General features: G+C 32.3%; 1 protein-coding gene across 4 annotated transcripts in view; it reads right to left on the bottom strand.

Moving 5' to 3' along the window:
* Positions 1-8,384: 8,384 nt before the first annotated feature.
* LOC138703813 (mpv17-like protein) overlaps positions 8,385-25,027 on the bottom strand; it is a 62,667-nt gene continuing 46,024 nt past the window's right edge. For 3 of the 4 annotated variants that reach the window (XM_069832007.1, XM_069832006.1, XM_069832008.1), the window contains exons 3-6: positions 23,335-23,429; positions 13,870-13,982; positions 12,985-13,055; positions 8,385-11,760 (exon numbers count right to left, since the gene is read on the bottom strand). In XM_069832007.1, coding sequence (XP_069688108.1) covers positions 11,623-11,760; positions 12,985-13,055; positions 13,870-13,982; positions 23,335-23,429 — 417 coding nt within the window. In that variant the 3' untranslated portion in view covers positions 8,385-11,622. Of the gene's footprint in view, positions 11,761-12,984; positions 13,056-13,869; positions 13,983-17,900; positions 17,996-23,334; positions 23,430-25,027 lie in introns of all 4 variants that reach the window. The other variant, XM_069832009.1, reaches the window with a different exon arrangement.

Raw genomic sequence — 25,027 nt, 5'->3', positions numbered from 1 at the left:
ACACATACAATTAATACATCTAGGTACATTATGTACTCAAATAAAATAAGTTGGATCCATAAAATAATAAATCCGTCATTAACTGTAATGTCTAGACTCTAGAGTTCCTTTATAATGAAAGTTGAGACGTTGACCCCAACAACAATTAAAATATGTAATGATTTGATAGCGCTGAAAATGGAAAAACAAAACTCTTATGAGAAGTAAAACCATATACCTATATTATATTATATACAAATATTAAACGAATTTGATACATAATTTTATAATGTATTATATTATTTTATGTTCGATCCCAGGTGGTGACAGGATTTTTTCTCGTTGCCAAACTTTCAGAACGGCCCCGAGGTTCACTCAGCCTCCTATAAAATTGAGTACCGGGTCTTTCCTGGGGGTAAAAGGCGGTCAGAGTGTGGTGCCGACCACACCACCTCATTCTAGTGCCGAGGTCATGGAAAGCATGGGGCTCTACCTCCATGTCCCCCAAATGCCTTCATGGCATGTTACAGGGATACCTTTACCTTTTACCTTATATTATTTTATAATATAATTTATTAACTTATATCTGAAATATAAAAAAAATATTATTACATCTAGTTCGTCACTGAGAAATAAGGAAAAGCTGTTAACTTGAATTTTTTTTGAAGCAAAGCGTTACTGGATTATGCAATAAGGTAGGCGATGTTTGGATCCTGTGTCTCAACTCTATTCTCAATTCTTATCTTAGCGTATGCTCGATTACACTAACCTCTAGCGCTTGAAAGTAGAACTAAACACTGGCGCACAGAGAAACAAAACACAGGAAAATTCGCTCAGTGTCCATTCTTTATAATCCCTATTCGCTGGTCTGCCTGCATAGTGCTTGACTGCATATAGAAAAAGAGATGGACTGCTTATATCTCACTTCATTTTTTTCTAACATAGTGTGTTTCTGTTTAACGGAAGCCTACAGTAAATTGAAATTTGCTCGAATACTGAACTGGATAAAAATAAAAGGCCAATGTTACTTATGTGACGTCCACTATAGAGACATAGGCCAATTTTACACATATTTAGTATAACTTGTTGCTTCTTTGACAGGTTAGGTTTGGTTAGTTTGGGTTTTTGTTATAGCCTACCTTGCATATACGATTACAGCGCAACATTGGCAGTGACAAAAGTGAAATATTCGTTCAGTGGGCGTTGGATACTCTACATTCACCAAATAAAGAATCATTTTACCATTAAATATTTAGCTAGAATTAAAAGGTTATGTATACCAGAACGATGAAGTCATATCAATTTTTAACCAGAACTGTAAATTCCAACCAAAATTTTAACCAGAACTGTGTTCCAGTCCGTTCTGGCCCAACTACATCACTGTATATAATGAATCCTTCAAGTCTACAATAAAAAAAAGCAAAAGCATATTATGTATTCGTTATATGAACATTGTAGTGTTATCACAGAGTGGAATTATGGAGTTCAAACTAAATGAAGCTAAAATATTTTTACTGTTTGTGTCACACACATACAAGCATCATCTATGACAGAAAGCACATTTTTTTTTTTAAATCTAGCATTACTCTAACACAAATATTTAGCTTCCGTTACATTCTGTAACTATAGCTACTGTACCAGTTCTTAAGAATCTGAAATAATTGTAAACTAACAGAACTCAGATCAATCACTGAGTTATTAAATAATAATTATGATGAATGTGTATTTTTATATATTTATTTCATGCTATATTTTGTCTTCTGCTGCATTTATTTGAAGAACTGATGTATTACATTTCTGAAGTGAAAATCATAATAAAAAAAATAATCCCTTCATATATCTTCGACGATATCTAAATGGCAATCTATATACAAAGATTTAAAATAAAAAAAATATAGTTGAATTAATACAATTTACTTTAAATATGAATGTAGCATAATCTTGCTAAACGTTTTAGCTTTTCTTCGTATTAGAATGAACGAAACTATAAAATATAAGTGTAATAGGAGTATTTTAAGCAGAAAATTCTGTAGTTGAACTGAAATATCTTTTTCCAACAGAAAACGCTCATACTGGTATATGTCTGTTTATGGTACTTAACTTTTTTAATGGCTTGTCGCAGATATTTCATAAATACTATCACAATACTGACTCTGAAACATTCGCTCTGATTTTCTTATTTTTCCGCAATATCACAGGTTTCAGTATCTGTACCCAATTGGCTGTGTGCGTGTTTTATATGTCCATACTTATTTTTCACAATATTACATTGTGCCTCATGTGTAAACTATATTAAAATGCGTATCTTACAAATACTTGTAGAACTGTTTCACACCACAGAGAGTAGGCTACTTTCATACATATAATTACAATGATTATATACTCCTTTGCCTCTATAGAATACTTACTCCATAAAAATATAGTTTTTACTCCTCTACACAAATACCCTGGTGTAACTCAGTGTTCTCAGTCTAATTGATCTTACACAGTTCGCCAGATTTGTAACCTTATCAATAAGTGGCGCTTTTAATGGCATCAGCTGCATTAGCTGCTTTCTTCATGGTACTCACAAGATCATTTCAAAGGAACCTCTTGTGCAGTCACACATAATTATCACTAAATGTTACTGGTATATTAGAAATGAAAGTTTTACACGAAATGTTCTATCATCTGGGATTTTTTTAGTCAAACATGGTGCCTCTTTTTTTTAATTTTTTTAATTCATTTCAATAAAGCTGTCAAATAAGTCGAATTATAATGAAGAAATAATATACTTTTAGTTTTGTTTCCGTCTTGACTTATTTTAATGTTAACCCAGAAGTATATTTGTTAACACATTGTGAACGTTTTCGCCCATTTTGGGCATCTTCAGATCATAAAGATAATTGCATAATACATATTGAAATTCTACAAACAATTAATGGAAGTTTATAAATACACTGGAAACATTTTCTAAAAAGATATACTAAAAATACAGCAACAAAAGGTAGTTGTATGATAAATATGCATATTTAATGTCATATTACAATCATTCATGACAGCTAGAGATCGCGATCAAGTTATTATATTGAATCAATAAACTGTATAATGACTCAAAGATGAATGCTTGTTTAACAATAAGACTTTTAGGTTAAATGTACATATTTTAACAGAAAGTCACATGAACATATTACATATCAAAATTCAAAATCATCAAAAAATAAAAAAAGATCAGAAAGGTATAAGGGGTCCTAGTTGACTGTTATATTGAAGTTGGTGTAAATAGAAAGGATGTGGATTGAAGGCGAAAGGTTTGGAATTACGGTACAAAATGAATGTTAAATGTAGTTTATATAAACTTCAGTGACGCTTTGATAATCTATTAAACAAATATGTTGTAAATATGTACTATTGTGAAGGTTGCAGTATTAAATAAAGTCAAATTGTTACAAGTATGTGTCGTTATTATGGATAATATCAACTTGTTATTGTTAATCTCATATTGCCGTAGAAGTTCGTTGTGTATCGAAGATTAATAGATTAATAGTATGGTATATGACAAAATATCATTATGTTGCGGTCGTAAATAACTTCATAAAAGTTGAGAAGTATATTAAAATCACATGTTAAAATCAGTTAAAAGTCTAGGATTAATGATGATTAAGATATCTTTATGGTCTGAAGATGCCCAAAATGGGCGAAAACGTTCACAAGTAAAATATTAAATGTGTTAACAAACATACTTCTGGGTTAAGATTAAAATAAGTCAAGACGGAAACAAAACTAAAAGTAGGGTATATTACCGTATTTCTTCAATGGTGCCTCTTCCTTCGTTTGTTTTGTACACTTCCAGTCTAAATTTTCCAAGACCAAGAATATACTGTAGGACGACTAGGATCCTAATGCTTGAAAAATTCTCTGAAACCCTTCAGGCAGAGTTCGTGAATACATCAGGATCCTAAATTAACAATCACTGAAAAACAACTCTGTTTCTGTGAATTATGGTTTTTAATCCTATATTCAGTTTTCTTTCACATTTGTAGAGGTACGCATTAAAAGGTTTGGAACAAACATGCAATCTAATTTATTGGTACCTATCAGTAGATTTACTCTGTTTAATAGCTTTCTGCATTTATTAAATGAACTGTTATCTTTTCAACTCAAAATCACAGTAAAGGAATGTAATGCGTAACATATTACTGACACTAAAACATTACATTTCGCACTTTGAGATTTTTTTGTGTTAAAGCATGTTAGTTGTGTCTTAACTTTCATGGTATTGTAATTTAGTGACTGTTTGGATCTCTAGTGGTATGTGTGTACAGCTACAGCTGCCACAAAATGCACTAGAGCTTCCATGGCCTACTGTATGTCTTTATCCTGTGAGTGTATTTTGAACTGTAATTGCTAATTGTTGGAGAAACGAACTACTACATAAAAGACTAATGGACTCATTTTTGCGAATGTTATTTGGAAACTTGCTGGGATGGATATGTTTCATAAATAATTTTGTTATAAAAATAGCCCTATTTGTACAAATTTTCAACATAACAAATATAGGTTTTATAGAGAGTGTAATGAAAAAAGTGGGCAAAAGTTTTATTATTATTATTTATTTATTTATTCTGATGTAGTTAAGGCCATCAGGCCTTCTCTTCAACACTCCAGAAATTCAAATACAATAATACAAATAAAAAGAAAAAAATCACACTATAAACAAAGTAAAGCCACACAAAAAATATACACAGGTTGCAGTCACACAAACTTTAAATGAGTGATAAAGTATCATAATTATATTCTAACTAATTAATGAACATAAACATAAAACGTGCAATTTTAATCTAGAGTAAAAAACACAAATCAACACTTTTAGCAATACCTAAAAACATTAACTAAGACAAAATTTTCCAATTTAATTTTGAATTGTGATAAAGTCTTGCAGTCCCTGATGTCATTAGGTAAGGAATTCCAGAGGAGATATTTCTACAGTGTAGGAGAATGAGTATAAGGACGTTCTATGAGGGATAGAAAGAAGTGCTTGATGTCGGTTTCGTAGAATTGTAAGAAACTGAAAGCGCGATAACACATAATTTGGAGTAGAAGTAATCATGATTCGTGCCATGAAAGTAACTGGAGGGAAGGCGTTAAAAATCTAAATTTCCGAACGTCCTTAATCACTACATGCCATTAAATCTTCATACACAGTTCTGTATTATTTTCTGCACATTGATATTTGTTACGCAATTTTTTAACTTTTAACTGTGTTTGATTTACATTAGGTACCGGTATGTACTGGTACCCTAAAATTCCGTTAAATTCTGCCAGGCATTCAACACTCTTCTTTTTTAGTGGTTACAATTACTTCTGTACGCATTCTTACAACTTAATATGCTACTCAGTTCTTCCACATTTCAATTTCTGCTTTTGTAATTCACAGTGTAAACTTATATTAAGAATCAATATGGAATTTACTTTGCTTCACTAATTACTGTGGTGAGTTGTATTTTCACATTATTTAAGCTAGCATATTATTGCAGTAAAAAACACAGTTATTTTTTTATATAAAGTTGTGCAATTTTCTCGATGAATACATTTTAACCATTGCCACTATTCATGGGATTTGAACATTCAGAAGCATACAAATACAAACTGGAGGAAGAGGATTTACACCATTAATTTAAAACTATTGTATCCTACGTTACTGAAAATGAACATAAAAAAGATATACGATATCAGAGATATAATTTTACTAATAAGTAGAAGACATTATTTCAACGCTTACACTTTTTGTGCACTGCAACATTTTTCATTCAAGACATATCACTCTGAAATACGATCTGTGTATATCAGATATAACGATTATATTAAAAATGGACCTTTCACTCCTTACATTCATTTATATCAACATTATGCATTAACAGTACTAATCATAGGCTCCGACTGAAATCCTGGGAGTGGGGGCAGAACTGCGCACAAAAGCCCAATAAAACTTTAATTGCTGTTTCTAAAAAAATATCCTTACATATTTTACAGAAAATTACATCGTCTGATTTTTCATATAATACCAATGGAAATTTCTTAACCAAAGACGGTTGAAAACTACGGCTCTTATGCATTACCTAGTACTGATTATACTTAACAAACACACATCTACGATTATGATCTTTACAAGAGAAGATCACTAAAACCGAATGTTTATAATGGTTAATTTTAAACTCCGTAACAAATTTAATTGTTTAAGAGAAATGTTATGTCATGTTTTATTTAACGACGCTCTCAACTGCAGAGGTTATATCAGCGTCCCCGGATGTTCCGGAATTTTGTCCCGCAGGAGTTCTTTTACATGCCAGTAAACCTACTGACATGAGCCTGTCGCATTTAAGCACACTTAAATGCCATCGATCTGGCCCGGGATCGAACCCACAAACTTGGGCATAGAAGGCCAGCGCTATACCAACTCACCAACCAGGTCGACAAGAAAAATGTTGAACATTAATAATAATAATAAAAGACTAGTTCATTTGCCAATGTATTCGTATGTATTTTTGTCTAATATCAGTTAACTAATTATATTATTATTATTATTATTATTATTATTATTATTATTATTATTATTATTATTACTACTACTACTACTACTACCATTGTTGTTGTTGTTGTTGTTGTTGTTATTATTATTATTATTATTATTATTATTACTACTACTACTACTACTACCATTGTTGTTGTTATTATTATTATTATTATTATTATTATTATTATTATTATTATTATTATTATTACTACTACTACTACTACTACTACCATTGTTGTTATTATTATTATTATTATTATTATTATTATTATTATTATTATTATTATTATTACTACTACTACTACTACCATTGTTGTTATTATTATTATTATTATTATTATTATTATTATTACTACTACTACTACTACTACTACTACTACTACTACTACTACCATTGTTGTTGTTATTATTATTATTATTATTATTATTATTATTACTACTACTACTACTACTACTACTACTACCATTGTTGTTGTTGTTATTATTATTATTATTATTATTATTATTATTATTATTATTACTACTACTACTACTACCATTGTTGTTGTTATTATTATTATTATTATTATTATTACTACTACTACTACTACCATTGTTGTTATTATTATTATTATTATTATTATTATTATTATTATTATTATTATTATTACTACTACTACCATTGTTGTTATTATTATTATTATTATTATTATTATTATTATTATTATTATTATTATTACTACTACTACTACTACTACTACTACCATTGTTGTTGTTATTATTATTATTATTATTATTATTATTATTACTACTACTACTACTACTACCATTGTTGTTGTTATTATTATTATTATTATTATTATTATTATTATTATTATTATTATTTGCTTGTCTAATTAGATCTATAACTTATTCTTTTTCTACTCCTATAATTCATTAATTTTCATTGATTACAGTTCTCGTTAACACTTTGTTAAAAATATAAAATTTATTTTGTCATACAAAAAAAGTGTTAGAATTATTAAAAAAGGTATATACCTTCGACAGACGGCCCGTTTCGACGCTATGTGTCGTCGTCTTCAGTGTCTCTTGAACCACTGGTGATCTTGACTCTGCGATGTGCAGTTGTCGATGGTAGGGGTGGGGGTGTGCTGCTCCTATGGTGGGGGTTGGCTGTTTGTATGTTATGATGTATTATGACGTCAAATAATGTGTGCGTATCGAACTGCAGTTGTGTGTTAAGTATATATTGTGGGTATGCTATTGTATTCTTATATATTTCGTACTGTTCTAGGATGTTTAACTGTGAAATTCTTGGTGTGATGTGTAAACAGGGGCGTATTTTGCGGGCTACCGGGGCTACCAGCGGTAGCCCAAGGAAATTACAAAAGAAAAAGTTTATAATATAACATAATGTAATAATTTTGTATTATTAGTTTTACCATAGTAATTAAAATTAAAGTAATTGTTAGATATATTTTGTGTAATAATAGGGTCAGCGGTAGCCCAAACCCTTTAACCAGTATACGCCTCTGTGTGTAAAATTTCCATATCTGTTTCTATATTATTGTAGTCATGATTATTGTTGATAATGTGATCTGCATAATTTGATGTGATGTAGGGTTTGGTTATAGCTTTAATATGTTCATTATATCTTGTATGAAAGGATCTTCCTGTCTGTCCTATGTAAAAATGTGGGCAACTATTGCATTTTAATTTGTAAACTCCAGTTGACACTGAGGACGACAACACATAGCGTCAAAACGGGCCGTCTGTTGAAGGTATATACCTTTTTTTAATAATTTTAACACTTTTAACGTATGACAAAGTAAATTTTATATCATTAATTTTATACTATACGTTGGACAGATCCAAAAAAAAGCTTGAATATGCATCTGTTGTATAGAACTCCATTACTTCCACTGACTTGGCTAAATTGGAGAATATTCAAAGAAAATTTATTTCTTTGTGTTCTTATAGATTTTTACCTAATTCCGTTGATTATAAATATGAGATTAACTGCAAATATTTTAATTGTTGTAGTTTATTTATCAGACGTCAAGATCTTGATTATTTATTTTTTGTAAAGTCATTAAGGGTGATATTGATTGTGAATCCTTCTTAAGCAATATCAGTCTTCGTATTCCTGCTAAGGGTTTAAGATTTCATAAATTTTTTTACAATAGAAATTCTAAATCTCTCTCTCCGGTCTGCAGATGTATAAAATATGCTAATTTGAATGGATTGGACTTGGATCCATTTAATGTGTAGTATATACTTTTGGAGTTTTATGTCAGTTATTAATTTATGTCTTTCGTTTAGATATGTATTATAATATTATTCTAGTCATCTTCTATATCATTTGTATTATATTCATTTAGCCTATATGATTCCATCCTTTCATTTTCAATTACAATTATTTTTAATTGTCATTATTTTAATCATTATTTCTATGCACTTTTATTGTAATTTCTATTATTAAAATTAAGGTTCTTGTTATGAAATTGTCATGTGCTGAAATGTTATTGGCCTCTGGCTGTTGTACAGCACATTAAATATTAGTAAGTGAACTATTATTATTATTATTATTATTATTATTATTATTATTATTATTATTATTATTATCATCATCATCATCACTTGTATTATTATATTATTACCTGTATTATTATTATTATTATTATTATTATTATTATTATTATTATTATTGTTATTATTATTATTATAGCTTGATAATACCACAGTCTAGTATATACAGTCACGAAGCTTGAGTTGTGAGGGTGCTAGGAACAATTGACTGTGCCAGTACTATTTCACATTGTCTGTAATGAGACGATATTAGCGATCCTAGTGCATCTATGGATGCATATTTACTATGTATTGAGCTTCGTGACTGTATTATATTAGTCTGTGATAATACTTATATCGCCGGTAGTGTTCGCAGCAGTTTATAGGTTTGAATTGAACTGAAAAATATGGACAATAGAACAAAAGAAGTACATCACGTGTGGGGAATTCACCGATCTCAAATGTGGGAGGAAAGAAAGGCATTGTAAGTTGCGTCACTAACACGTTCACTACGACACTGATTCTCTCTCTATTAGTTAGAAATAAAAATTTTGGGCTTATGCCCTAGATCATCTTTCAAACAAATTATTTTTCTTCATTTAATCAGTGAGAAATAATTTTTTTAAGGAATCTGACTTCGAATAATTTTGAGGGGCGAAGTCTCTCCATTAATTTTATTGAGGGGGCAACACACTTGGCTTTTTAAATTCAGGCGGTAAAAAGTGCCTCGTCCTCCTCCACCCCCTCTCCAAATCGGTGCCTATGGTTCTAATGCATCATACCATTTTAGAAATTTGGGTTTCTACAGACATCTGTCTAATCTGATCGTAATGAAATGATTCTATTTATATTTACGAAGAGCATTTGCAAGTGACTATGACTAGAACAATAGATTTATTAATTTAGGTTAGAGTTTGGATTATATATTTTGAGACTCAGTTGCTCGTGTACCAGAATTGACTCCTTCTTAGGGTACCGGTATGTATATTTAAGTAAAATATATCTGATTGTGTATTACTCGCAATGTCTTAACCATGTTTTCTAAAAATACATTCCCAGTACGATTTGGGTGTGCAATTTCACTTTTAGAAATACGGTAGAACGAAATGCTGTATTTGCACACTCTTCTTGTCTCTGAAGTCAATTTTTATTGATTTAAATTAGTACCGGTACTCTTTAGATACTTTTCAGTTTTCAAAACAAAACAAATGATTAACTCTTTAAAATATTAGACAACTTCTTTACAATCTTGTCTTGTTTATGGATGGTAAATGTTAGTTGCAACTTGCACGTATTGTGTTTTGTATTTAATGAATTCTCGGACTATATTTCTCGTATTAAAATCTTATGGACGAATATAATTTTGAGGTATTACTCCATTCAGTCGAAGGACAAAATAGGGGAGAATCAAGATCACACATAGCGTGGGTAGAAAATGATACTTGATATTTCATTCTTAAGGATATATGTACCTGAACGATCACAGTTATTATCAGAAAATGCAGGCTCTAAATTTCTAAAATGTTATAAGGAAATGAATTCACAATTGGACAAAAATTACAAGGTACCACAACAAGACTTATTAGAACTTAAATATCTGATAAAAGTATAAAAAAAGGTTACTAATACCATTTTTAAGAATTCACTTTTTACTTTAAATTAAATTTTCCAAAATTTGAAAATTTTCACACATATTATTTCATAACTCCACAACCATTAGAGATAGAATTCTGAAATTTTATACACTGATTTAACATGAATTTATGCAAAATATAGACTAAAATAATGCCCATTTCTTTGAAAATAGAGAAATTAGCTCACAAAACATTATGTAAATTTTAATATATTTTATGTAGGACAAATAAAAAATTAATTGTATTAAAATAAACAAAACTCTACATGTCTGAGAGTAGTCTACTTTTCAGAAATAAGTGTTTATTACATGCAGGAAAAATATTAAAGATGTCAGAGAGATCATAACAATGTTATGGTTACCAAATGATGTAACTGCAGAAAATTTTGTTGTGTTTTTTTTTCAAACTCTGATAAAACTGATTTGAAAAATATTATTAGTAACCTTTTTTTTTATACTTTTATCAGATATTTAAGTTCTAACAAGTCTTGTTGTGGTACCTTGTAATTTTTGTCCAATTGTGAGTTCATTTTCTTATAAAATTTTTCAAATTTAGAGCCTGCATTATCTGATAATATTTGTGGTCGTTCATATACATATACCCTTAATGTTTACCATGATACTGATATGCTGAAAATGGTATAAAATGGTTCAGAATGCTTTGAATAATACTGAGTGATGTGGTTTGTTACAAATGAGAACGTTCGTACTTGGCAAGATGTCTGTTATAAGCTGTTGTATTAGATATGACTAGTTTGCATCAACTTCTTGTTGAAGTTGTTGAGGTTTATTTGTGTTCCCCAAGAAGGAAACACGAAAAAGGTTGTTTTATATCTGTTGTCTCTTCAGCTGTGATGGGTTACATATTGTGGTCTCAGAATGGATGGTGAACACAGACTGTAGTTCGTAATCAATACTTTTGTCGTTTGATCCAGACAAGTATGTTAATCCAAATAAATGCACATGTGCCAACATAAACGACGCGTGCCACCGGAGGTATAAAAATAAAGTTTAATGTTTGTGCTGGTAGCCAGAACATGCAGCTCGTCTGAAACAGATGAGATAATTTTATTACGTACACAATAAAATGGTTCTTAGTAATATTATGCATCAGTATCATAATATTCATCTTTGTACTTCTTTATTTTAAATTAAATAATGGACATGTACTCTAGGAACTGAGTTTATTTGGCAACTTGTACAATAAAATGCATTTCAATAATAAACAGAAAGGGAACAAACGAAATTTAAACATCTCCTTAAGGAGATTCAAGAATAACCTAAAAAGTTGCGTATAAAGTGTAAATTAAAATTAAGGTGACATTAAACATTTAATTTTTTTAAGGTGACATGTATTTATTTAGCCTGACGAGTTACTCCCTTCGTTTGAATTGTAAATTATTTAAAAATAGCATGTAAGAGGGTCTTAGACTAGAAATGTTTAGCTTAAATGTAGTTCTGTTTATAAGTATGCATAAGGGTGTAATTATTTGACTTATTTGAACTGTTGTATCAGTGAAGCGAGGTGAGTCAGTGAAGTTATGGTTTTACAGTGCAGTGAACAGTTCCGATCAGTGATAATTTATAGCGTCAATGAAATGTGTTCCATAGTGTCAGTGAAATGTGTTCCATAGTGTCAGTGAAATGTGTTATAGAGTGTCAGTGAAATGTGTCCTAAAGCGTCGGTGAAATGCGTCATAGTGCCACTACAGTGAATGAGATGAGAGTAAAGTGAAAGAATATTGAAACTTATGTAGGGCCTATACATATGTAGGTTGTATTGTAAAAATTAGGTTATTTTATGTTTTATTATTAATTGCAATTTTTGTGTTAAATTGTATTGTGTATAATTGTATTGTGTGTTGTATAATTGTATTGTGTATTGTATTGTAATTTTATTGTGTATTGTTTATATTGTGTATACCACTGCCACCGGTGCTTGCCCACTTGCAGTGTAAATAAATACATACATACATACAAACATATGACTACCATCACCACCATCATCATCGACATCATCATTATCACCACAAAATGTAAGTAGTGTCAGAAATATAACAAGTTTGTTTGTAGGACTTATATTGAGTAGCCTATCTTCTCCAAAATCTCAAAACAACATTTCCATTATATTAGGCTTTTGTATCTTGGCTGTGCATTATGTAATGGAGTAGGAAGGACATAGAAAAAGTGAAGTTTCAGTAATTCTTTCGATATTAGCGAAATAGTATCGAGAAATCCTGACATTGTTTAAGTTGTTTTCCTAAACTATTACCTGAAATGTTGGTATCATTTTCTTCCGGCATTCTTCAAATATGTCATCTTTCCTCTCCATAGCACTCATGACTGAAACAAACGAAGAACTGCAGTTCGTCACAATGTGATAAATTTATGTCAGATGCAAATGGAATTGAATATAGAGGACAGTTCACTGAAAGCGTATTCCTGTCATTCTAAGTTTAATAAATGAGAATTTTTATCATTGTAATGAAGAAAGTTACTGCATTATCTGTGAAGATCACGTATTAGTAATTTAGTTTTATAATTCTGTATAACTTATTTAATTTTATTCTTAAAAATTTGATCCTGTTTATTGTTCAGAGCTTTTTGATTTATAAAACGCAACAAAACAGGAAAAATGAAGCTAGTTAGGTATATATTCTTTTGTAAGTTGTCTTAATTCTGCATCTACTTGCAGATAATGAAGGAAGAAACTCCATTGTATAGGACAAGTCCATACCATACAAGGGGAAAATGTCAATCTTTTTTTCTGAAGTGTATTTTGAAAGCTAGGGTATTTATCGTGCTATTAATGCTGTGTGTTTTGAAAATACCAAAAAATTCAATTGAAAACACCGATTTTCCCATTTGAAAATCCCACATTTTGCATTTCGAACTCAACAAAAAATTTCAATCTCTAGCAAAAAGGTATAACATTATAATAAGATACTGGTACAGTACTGTCTCTTCTTAAAGTCGTTGAGAGAGTTTTCGTGTAGGTACGTTTTCTTACATTTTACATTTGATTTCTTTGCTTACTTTCCCCGTGACAAGGAACTCTTTATATTTATGCATATCATACCCAAAATCAAATATTATTGATCCTGGTATTGGTTAATACCAATGTAATGTAAATAAATATCAGAAGTCGTTAACTTACTAACAAAGAAGGCACATAGGAGAGGCGGTGTTAGCACAAACTGATCCAGGAGGAGCTTCTTTACAATCGTCTTTGTTGCTGTCCCAACATACCGACTGTCCAACCATCTATACCTGCACAGTAAAAAAAAAAAAATTGTTTGTTCTATTAGTATCTTTTTTTTTCAAAAGATTAGAATGTTTCTCTATATACTATATATATTAGAAGTATTTTAAATCTAGAGACACAATTGTTTAGACCCACCTAACATCTTATTTTGTTATGTAGCCAAAGATACATGATGAAGGATGAGTGGAATAGAGAAAAATTCTCTCCGGCACTGGGATTTGAACCCGGGTTTTCAGCTCTACATGCTGACGCTCTATCCACTAAGCCACTATCATATGTACTTCGGTACATCGTAATAATATATGATAAGCGAAAAATAATCACTTAGTGATTTAAGACGGCGCTTATTCCGTCGGATCCCGGCCAATTAGTCACTCATAACGAGTGCACCTCTGCACATGTGTGGACATTGTGCCACTGTCATACATCTATGACGCAGTGCATGAGGGTAGGCCACTAGAGGGAACCCAAGAGGTGGAACTTAAACTGAGAGGATTCAATCCGACATCGGGATGAGAATCCGGTGTGGCTTAGTGGATAGAGGGTCAGCACGTAGAGCTGAAAAACCAGGTTCAAATCCCGGTGCTGGAGAGAATTTTTCTCTGTTTCACTCATCCTTCATCATATGATGACGCAGAATTTCTGCAAGGAAATATCATATGTACTTCGGTACATCGTATTAACAAAGATACATGCCTTCAAGTAGGATTTGTGATCTGACCTCTGAGTACATCAGATCTGATACTTTTAGTTTTATGTTAGTTACGGGAATACAGAAAAGCATAATTTAGAATTCACAAGTGAAGAAATTAATGTTATTGATGTATTGCAAAAGCAGTAGCTGTGGTAGTCAAGAAAGGTCATATCGACATTATTGAGTGAAATGGTAAAACAATTGCTGCTGAGACATTTACAGATTTCTACCGAAATGTGTGGCTTGGCTTTTGGACATGTCTTCTAGTGTACTGATGATTTAATAGTCTATAGTGTCAAAGTGAGAGAATGGTATAATTTGTAATTTTTTTTATAATTGAGGGCATATTTTTCATTTTTGTATATGTACAAATATCATTGCTGCAGCAACTTAAATTCGAGATTAGTTTTTGAAAAAGAAATTTTGGAGACCTAATTTTGAATACGAGTATCAGGAAGCAGTAATTCATTAAAATGGATATTTATCAGCCATTTTAAAAAATAAATGCAAAATATCTCTGATATTTCACTCTTAAAATTACGTTCTTTAAAATGTCTGAGCATAATTTTGATATTGGTTTCCAAAATTTTAAGGTAAACGATTACATTTTAAAAATTAATTTTATAGGTACTTTTATAGAAATATGGAGGGATATTTTTCAAATACAACAAAATAAATTTCTCTTAAAGAGAAAAGTTTCCTACTAGCCTATAGAATGTGTATTTCAAATATTATGCGTGTAGCATTATTAGTTCCGAAGATATGTAACTTTTTGTATGAGAATAAAGAAAAAAATTGAATTTTGTTATTCAAGAGATGATTTTAAGTGTACAAACTTTTTTGTAGAAGGTAATGCTTGCCAGATATGGGTTTTAATGGTCACCTGTTTAAAATCAAGCAATATCAATATTATAAATTTGGAAGAACTGGCTAGTTTTGCTCTAAGCATACCAAGTAGTAATGTTCATACAAGGAGGGTGCTTTATCTCATGAACAATAAATTGAACTGATATTTAAAACAGGAGTACGACACATCTATTGAAATCACAGCTGCAAACTGCAGCCGACTTCAACTACTACACAAAACAAAATGTGTCTCAAAATACTCTTAATTTAAGCCTAGCTGCTGAAGTGTAGAATAAAGTCTTTTTTAGTAACTGAACGTAATAATTTGCCAATTTTCTATGTGGAATTTTGTCGATTCCTTAGTTTCCTCCAAAAAAAAAAAAAAAGTTGGCAACCCTATTCCAACTTATCACCCCAAAACGTCAGTTCAGGAATTTTTTTTTGTTTTTACATTTTGATTAAGTTACACAACTTTTAACACTTTATCACTTCGGAATATGTATTATATGACTTTCTTGTGTTAAATTCTATCGTACCTGGTTTACATGTTTCGACCTATTATGGGTCATCCTCAGAACTGGTCGTTGTTGGTCTTGGTGCCTCTTCTTTTGTTTCCTGTGAGGGTGTGTTTGTGTGGTGTAATGTGGAGTCAAAGAGTGTGTGAGTTGTGTGTTGAGAATTTCGTTGGGGTGTGTTTTCGTGTGTCTGTATATTTCGTATTGTTCTAGTGTATTTAGTTTCTGGCTTTTTGGTTGGATGTGCAGTATTTCCATGTCTGTGTTGATGTCTCTGTAGGTGTGGTTAGCATTTGTGATGTGTTCTGCATATGTGGCGGTGTTTTGTAATTTTATTATGGCTGTGATGTGTTCTTTGTAACGTGTTTGAAATGATCTGCCTGTCTGTCCTATGTAGAAGTTGTTGCAGGTGTTACATTTGAGTTTGTATACGCCTGTGTGGTTGTATTTGTTTGTTTGTGTTGTTTGTGTGTTGAGATGTTTTTGTAGAGTGTTATTTGTTCTGTATGCGATGTTGTAATTTCATTTCTTGAATGAGGTTGCAATCTTGTATGTGTTTTTTGTTTTCGTTTGTTAGTGTGATGTATTTTTTGTGTTCTTGTGCTTGTGTTGTATTCTTATGTTTTTTGTGATTATGTTGTCTTGCGTATTATGTTGTCTATTATCTATAAATAGTATTACTTCTATTTGCATTTTGCTTAACTTGTAAATATTCATGAGAAAATGTTGTACAGAATGTTTACGAAATTGCTAACTTCGCACATTGTACTACTGGTATAGGCCTACTGAGGAATTTTACTTTTAATTGTCGTAATCTTTCTTTGTTAATACGATGAAAGAGTAATGGAACGGAGAAAAATTCTCTCCGGCACCAGGATTTGAACCCGGGTTTTCAGCTCTACGTGCTGATGCTTTATCCACTAAGCCACACCGGATACCCATCTCGGTGTCGGACAGAATCGTCTCAGTTTAAGTTCCAACTCTTGGGTTCCCTCTAGTGGCCGCCCTCTGCATTACGTCATAGATGTCTATGAACGTAGGACTGAAGTCCACACATGTGCTGAGGTGCACTCGTTATGAGTGACTAGTTGGCCGGGATCCGACAGAATAAGCGCTGTCTTAAATTACGAAGTGATTTACGCATATCATATATATTATTTTAATCTACCGAAGTACATATGATATTTCCATGCAGATATTCTGCGTCATCATACGATGAAAGAGTAATGGAACGGAGAAAAATTCTCTCCGGCACCAGGATTTGAACCCGGGTTTTCAGCTCTACGTGCTGATGCTTTATCCACTAAGCCACACCGGATACCCATCTCGGTGTCGGACAGAATCGTCTCAGTTTAAGTTCCAACTCTTGGGTTCCCTCTAGTGGCCGCCCTCTGCACTACGTCATAGATGTCTATGAACGTAGGACTGAAGTCCACACATGTGCTGAGGTGCACTCGTTATGAGTGACTAGTTGGCCGGATTCCGACAGAATAAGCGCTGTCTTAAATTACGAAGTGATTTACGCATATCATATATATTATTTTAATGTACCGAAGTACATATGATATTCCATGCATATATTCTGCGTCATCATACGGTGAAAGAGTAATGGAACGGAGAAAAATTCTCTCCGGTACCGGGATTTGAACCCGGGTTTTCAGCTCTACGTGCTGATGCTTTATCCACTAAGCTACACTTACCTTGAAAGAACTCTTTGGTCATTAATACTGTGTACTTAAATTTTATAATGGAATTGAAAAATTACGTGGCATGAAAATGTTTTGAGAGAAATAAAGCTATAGTATTAATGTTCTGAGAAATGACAGTTGTGTTTAAACAGAGCATAAGAGTAAGTAAGAAGTCCTCACCAGACATAATAGACGTGAGGGTAGATGCCAAGTCCCAATACAGCATAGCGCTCAATAGTTCCAAAGTCATATGCAGAAGACTCCTCGTTAGTAAGCTGAAATGAGATGCGCCACCAACATTCACCTTCCTGCACCCTCAAGCCATGCAGTCAAGCACAAATATGCACACATAAGAACAGAATCCCATTTCACAATTAAAGATTGTTCAAGAAGGAAGCTTATAAGACTGATTTTATTTGTGTTTTTCTTCACACTACTATTATTACGTACAGGGTGTAACATAACACACCGTACAGGTGTGGGATCATTCATCAAGCAACCCACGTGTGATCATGCGTCATACGCCTCTCAACTTTCAGATGTATGAATGCTGACAAGCACAAATGCACATCGAACTAGCATGTCAACCAAATTATGTTTTTGAAAACTTTTATATCTTAATTGAAAGTAGATCTACATTCTAAATTTTTATGGTAATTAATACATCACACAAAACATTGCAAATAATAAAGTTTTGTAACTACTAGGCCTAATTTAAGTTGAAATAAATGCCGTTATCTGAGTCGTTCAGAGCAGAAGTGGTGTAAGTCAAAAATGGGTAATGAGGGTTAAAGTAAACATTCTGTAAAATACAGCGCAAAGAAGCAATTAATATTCAGTTTATTTAAACTATTAGTAGTCAGTGGATAGCAAGAAGGACATATTAATAGGGATATCTTATACGAAGTTTTACCGTCAGATGGCAGCAGCGTTCCATGCGGCGCAACATGTTTTAGGGCTATGTTTTGTCATATGCTACAGTTGATTACGTTTTCCCGCTTGTTGGTTTTCTGTGCGTGTCAAAATTATATTTACAGTTATTTTGTATAACCTAGTATAATTTAATATAATTCAATATTTTCTTACCTCATAATTTAATTTAATTTACAATAAATAATAACGTAAACCTGTATAATATTGAGCGATTCCCCGAGATGGGTGGGGAAATCTGCAGTATGCAGAATATAGATACGAGTAAATTGAATGTTCATGAACCTAAACGAGAACTTTGAAAGGTGCACGAATAAAAAAACAGGAACTATGTCAAAAGTGAATATTGCCTCTTTAATAATTAGTATTTAAGAACCGTACGCTAAAAACAGGATATGCAGCCACCAAAGTGTTTTTTTTATAGGGAAGAGACTATCGAGATTGAATTCCTTGTATTTTTTCTGTAGTTGCAGAAAGATCAAATGCAATTTTTAATAGGGTGATATAATACGATCGCAATAGCATCACGATTAGTCGTGCTTTTGTAGGTTAAGGACATGCAGTTTTGAATACTGTCTGGGATGACTTTGAAAATTTGAACTTAAAACATAGTTTTAATAATTAGGGTACAGTAAATTTAAAACATTATTCACGAAATGGATTTCACTAGGGATCGTCCTGGATAATAAACATTCCAGTTTATCGAGAGTTTACTGCAGGCGTAAACTTCGGAGACTCCTACAACTACTGCATATAATCTAAGCTGACATAGCTCGCTGTCGAGGTTGCATAAGTTTTTATTAATTTTTCTTTTTCCTCTTCCAAAATGAAACTATAGTCAACAATTCCTTACTTGAAGTAGTTACTTTTATTTAATAGCTAGCACTTTCGAGGCCTAATTTTATTACTTATATTTTTTAAGGTTCAAAGCATATATTCAGAATATTTCGGGACCTGATTGAAGACAAAAAGCTTTCCCTGGTTTTTACTTATAGGAACATAACACAAATTTGCCATTTTTAGTTGTTTTTAAGAGTATTTAATATACTAATACACTACGTATATCCTCAATGTTTATATACCGAAAAACAAATGCACACGCAAAGCGCATCCCTCAAAGTACACGTGCGCTATCTGTTGGTGCTAGTTCAGGATATCCCTATTGCTACTTTGCACTGTATTTTACAAAATTTTTACTTTAAACCTAATTACCCATTTTTAACTTACACCACTTTTGCTCTGAACGGCTCATGTATTAATAGTAAAGTGTGTCCCACCCGCTACGAACACGGAATTTATTATTAATTATAATAATTATTAAAATAAATTCCGGGTTCGGTAGCGATTGGGACACACTGTATTAGTAAACAGTAAATACTATTGTAACACTTCATTAAAAAGTATGAATTGTATTGTTATTTGGCCGGAATACTATCTATATTATTTTATATTTTAACTTAAGTGAGCATATTATAGTGTGTGTTATGGAGCCGGGATTCTTTGAGGTTTAACGAAATATTTCCAGGCTTCCTCAAAACGAAAAAGGTTAGGAACCACTGGATGTGTGTTGAAACAAATGGTACCGGTACTAGAATAATTATGTAATTCATTGGTATATCAAAGGTATCAAAGATTACTTGATCAGTCTTTCACTCGCGGAAGCACAAACAATTACAATATTGATGAACTCAATGTATCATGATTTTCAACATAAAACGATTTAAAAATACACTCAGGGACAAAAAAAAAACCGGACACTTCTATATTTGCTTGTATTTTGTTGCCAATTATTTCAAAATGAAACAAAACCCATTTAAACAAAATAATGTTTCATTTAGCACCTTATACGACAATATTTGAAAAAAAAAAAAATCTCTGATGAGAAAATTTACAAAAAATTACAAAGGGCGTATAACTATGGCATCATTTGGTCTAACTGTTTTTTCATTTTATGGTGCCTTAAACATTAAAAACTCTTTCTAGTAACGGGTATTACTCCCTCTGGCTTGAATAACTGCATCCATACGTCTTGGCATGCTCTCAATTTGGTTAGCAATGTCTTCTTGAGGAATAAGTTCCCATTCTTCGCCAAGTGCTCGCCTCAACTCTTGTAACGATTCTGGTCTCGGTAGTCTATTCTTAACACGCCGTCCCAGCATGTCCCACAAGTGTTCAATTGGGTTCATGTCTGGACTCCTTGCTGGCCATGGAAAAACATGGATTCCCACTTCTTGAAGATAATCTCCAACCGCATGGGCAATATGCGGCCGTACATTATCATGCATTAAAACAAAATTATCGCCTACAAATTGGTCAAATGTCACAACATGATCAGCCAAACATTCATTTATATACCTATCAGCTGTTAGTCTTCCATTTTCAGCAAAAACCAACTCTGTACGAGCATCCGTACACACTCCTGCCCAAACTATCACTCCACCACCTCCATACGGCACATTTTCGGAAATGCAACACTGTGAAAATCGTTCTGCCCTCCTTCTCCAAACTCTTTCACGTCCATCAGGTGAGCACAGATTGAAACGGGACTCATCGGTGAACAGAACACAGCTCCACTGAGCATTTCTCCAATCCCTGTGATCATTTGCAAAACGCAGTCGTTCAACTCGATGCATCCTGAGAAGTCTGGGACCAGTTGCAGGTCTACTTGATATCAGTCCACTTGCTTTCAACCTCCTTCTAACTGTTTTGGCCGAAATTGGGCGTCCATGCATGTTAAAAAATTGCTGCGCTACACTAGTAGCTGGCAAGTTGCGATCCCTAAAAACCAGTGGCGGCCGGTGAGGCATTCTGGTGGTGGTGCCAAAAATGAAAAAAAGGTTTTACGCAAATCACCCTAGTGAAACTGATAATCGCAGCTCACGTTTACATTATGTTAAATAAAACACATTAATTAAACCAGCTATTTACCATGTGTACAGTTAATAATGCATCTAGTAACAGTTACAATAACATTTCCGAAACTAATAACGAAATTTACAGATACAGATAATGCAAAGCTATCACAGTATTGTTAGTCAAATACAAATAAATTTTATAACTAATAAAATTACTGGCAAAACACACGAGATAAACAGTGATATAGGTAATAAACCAACACGTTTGCATTTTATTTAACAGGCCGATGAATCCAAGGCAGCGGCCTGAATAACACATGTTCATGTCCTGCATAGATCTCATGTATCGATAACAAAAGCACCAATACTATAGCAACAGTGTAGCGATATTTAGTTGCCGCAAAATAAAACAAATATTACACAACATTAACAAACAGTGTTACATAATATGAAAAAAAATATTTATCTTTCTAAAAAGAATCATGACTATCTCTGCATTCAATATAGTTAAACGGATAATACTTTACACATTCAAATCCAAGTTATGTGCATTAGTTTTGAATTGGCAACATTACATTAACATTTGGTGCGGAACTTTAACTTGTGTTTTCGTGCAAGTCTGCGGTTGATGGTTCCCTTCCTAACGTCTCCAACAACCCTGCCATCTAGCGAAATTTCTGCATTACTGTGCTCTAGCGGGCGGAATATTAACTACTGAGTCAAACTGAATTCGGCTCAAAGTCTACCATAAGAAACGCATATAAACTAGAATCAGTAGCCTTTTGTACAGTGTTATATGGACGTAAGCAGTGCCACACAGAAGTGGCTCCAAAGTTCGGAAAAACGGTGCAAGAGTGCGTCCCGATCTGTGCGCGCGCTCGTTCAGATGAAATACGAATAAAAGTGTAGAAATAAACTATTACAACTGCTTTTTAGGATATTATTTTTTGTTTATTTCATTGGCGGTGCCATGGCACACTGGCACTACCCCAAAAGCCGCCCTGCTAAAAACTCTCAACACCATATACCTGTCTTCATTTGGATTTGTAGCTCTTGGACGACCCGAACCTGGTCTTCTGGTATATTCTAGGGTCTCTCTATACTGTTTTATGGCATCATGGATTGTGCTTCTAGCCATATTCATAACATTTGCAATGTAACGTACACTGCGTCCATCATCGTAAATGGCTACAGCTCGAGCCACATCTTCAGGTCGCATCTTGTTTTAAGACAAATGTTACAACCCCACTTAAACTCAGAAAATGTAAAAATAAAGAAATAACGAATGATAACGATAATGAAGCACAAAATGGTTGAGACAAAATTGTTATAGCTGAGACTCCGAAAGCAAAATTGGAATATTTGGTTGTAATGGCTTGTTTATAAAACAAAAAACAATCAACAATGTATACACGTCTTCATAACAACAGATGGCTACCATAATATTGTATGAGAAGATAATGTTTTGCAAAATACCAGCAAATATTAAAGTGTCCGGTTTTTTTTTGTCCCTGAGTGTATTATATTCACCTATATGTATATTTAACGTAGAAATGTGTAAGATATTACCATTAGAATATAATTTGATCTGTATCTTAATTAAATAACAGTTAAAATTTTTCATACTAGAGACAAAAGAAGGATGTACAATAATGTGTAACTTTTTTTTAGCTAAGTGATAAATATAAGAAGTGTATTTTGTTCGTTAATTATTTTCATAAACTGTAACAATTGATCACCATAAAACACACTTTTATCATTGCAATTTTCTTCTTCCCTAGAACAGTGTCTTATTTTACGTGAAGTGCAGCATTTATGTTGATAAGTACCATATATATAAGACGTTGGGATATATCAATGTTCCCATTATTGCAAATCGGCCCAAGGACCCCTTGTCAATCTCCTGACGTTCTGCATCTTTCACCTAAAACAAATGCCGGTAGAAAACAACACATAAAATAAATTATATAATTTTTGTTTAACTGAAGATACAAAAAAAGCAAATAACAAAAAGAACCTGAAAACTGAACTGAAAATACGTTCAAATAAACTCTGGAAATTAAGATAAGTTCGATATTTCAAACAAACCAATTAAAATATTTAAAAATAATTGAATTTAACTGAAAATAACTGACAAAACAATTAAAAGTAAGAAGCTGGTTTAATAAAATAAAGGATATTGACAGTGGTACATTGGTTCGAAGAGTTTCACTCTTCATTAAAATTATTTTTTAACATTGAAATACATAAAGAGTTTATAAATTACCCTTTATGTTATATTTTATTCAGTATATTTATTTTCAGTTTTAATGTACCCTTAAATAAGAATGTCAGTTTATTCAGGGCCGTTCATAGGAAGGAATTGTGGCCCCCCACAAATATTAGTCAGGGCTCCCTTCACCAATATTTTAATGAATGTTGAAATTCTACAATTTTAAACAGAGTGTTAAGACAAGAAGCTAAGGAAACTTTATTACAGTGTCTCCACAAAGAAGGAAATAACCCCAATTTTAAAAACTGATTGAAGATATTATTACTATTTCAAAAACATGTGATTTATCATAATTTCTTCTTTCGTATAAATAAAAGTTTTGTGAATATTTTGTGTCCTTCTCTCCCTATAAAATATCTAAAAATAGGGCCGCGCCACCTAGGTCTCGGGCCCCCATTCGAGTAGTGTCCGTTCCCCCGCATTGGGCAGCCCTGTTTACTGTAATTTGAATTAATTATAGTTAAAATAGGTCTACAATAATTATGTATTTTAATAATATGATACGATTATATTGCTAAACAACTGCCGTGTTTTTATTGTTGTAATTGTGTGTTTATAATTTTGAAACCATTGATCCCACTTCAAATCTGAAACCATATTTAGAAAACTGAAACTTTTTTTTTTTACATACGGTATTTTATAGACAGAATGTCTAGAGTCATCTTTAAAATTTTAAGAGCTTCGTGCTCTTAATAGGATCACTAACAGATTGTACAGGGACATCATGTTATTTTTACTAACATTTTTAATACTAACCTGGCTATACCTTTGGATTAAGAGTCTAGAACCGGAAACACCGCTTGCTCCCCCTTCCAAGACTGGAGTTCGATGATACTGGCGTACTATACAAACAAATCACTTTACTAGGTATAGGAGGGAAGAAAAGTAGTTCATCCATTTACGTAAACTAGGAAATATCGCAATTTTGAGTTTGATAATTTTCATTAGGTTTTTGTTTAATCAAAATACAGTACAGTATTAACAATAAGTGTTTTTACTCACGAACTGAGTTATCCATGCGGACGTATTCATTATGCAGTGTATATTATACTGTCTACAGCACATTAGCGTACAATATAGAGAATGAAGTTAAATTGAAAAATAATCATAATATGGATATTTATACATATTTTTTAAAATGGTGGCCGTTCATTTCGATACAGGCTTCAGTTCTTTTGTGCATATTATCGCACAATAGACTATTGTACCTAATCCCAATTACCAGTTTCGTCCTTCGTACTAGTAACTCA

The sequence above is a fragment of the Periplaneta americana genome, chromosome 7 (genome assembly GCF_040183065.1).
Source record: "Periplaneta americana isolate PAMFEO1 chromosome 7, P.americana_PAMFEO1_priV1, whole genome shotgun sequence".
Taxonomy (NCBI): domain Eukaryota; kingdom Metazoa; phylum Arthropoda; class Insecta; order Blattodea; family Blattidae; genus Periplaneta; species Periplaneta americana.
The sequence above is the reverse complement of the archived record's forward strand: the minus strand, read 5'-3'. Positions and strand labels throughout refer to the sequence as shown.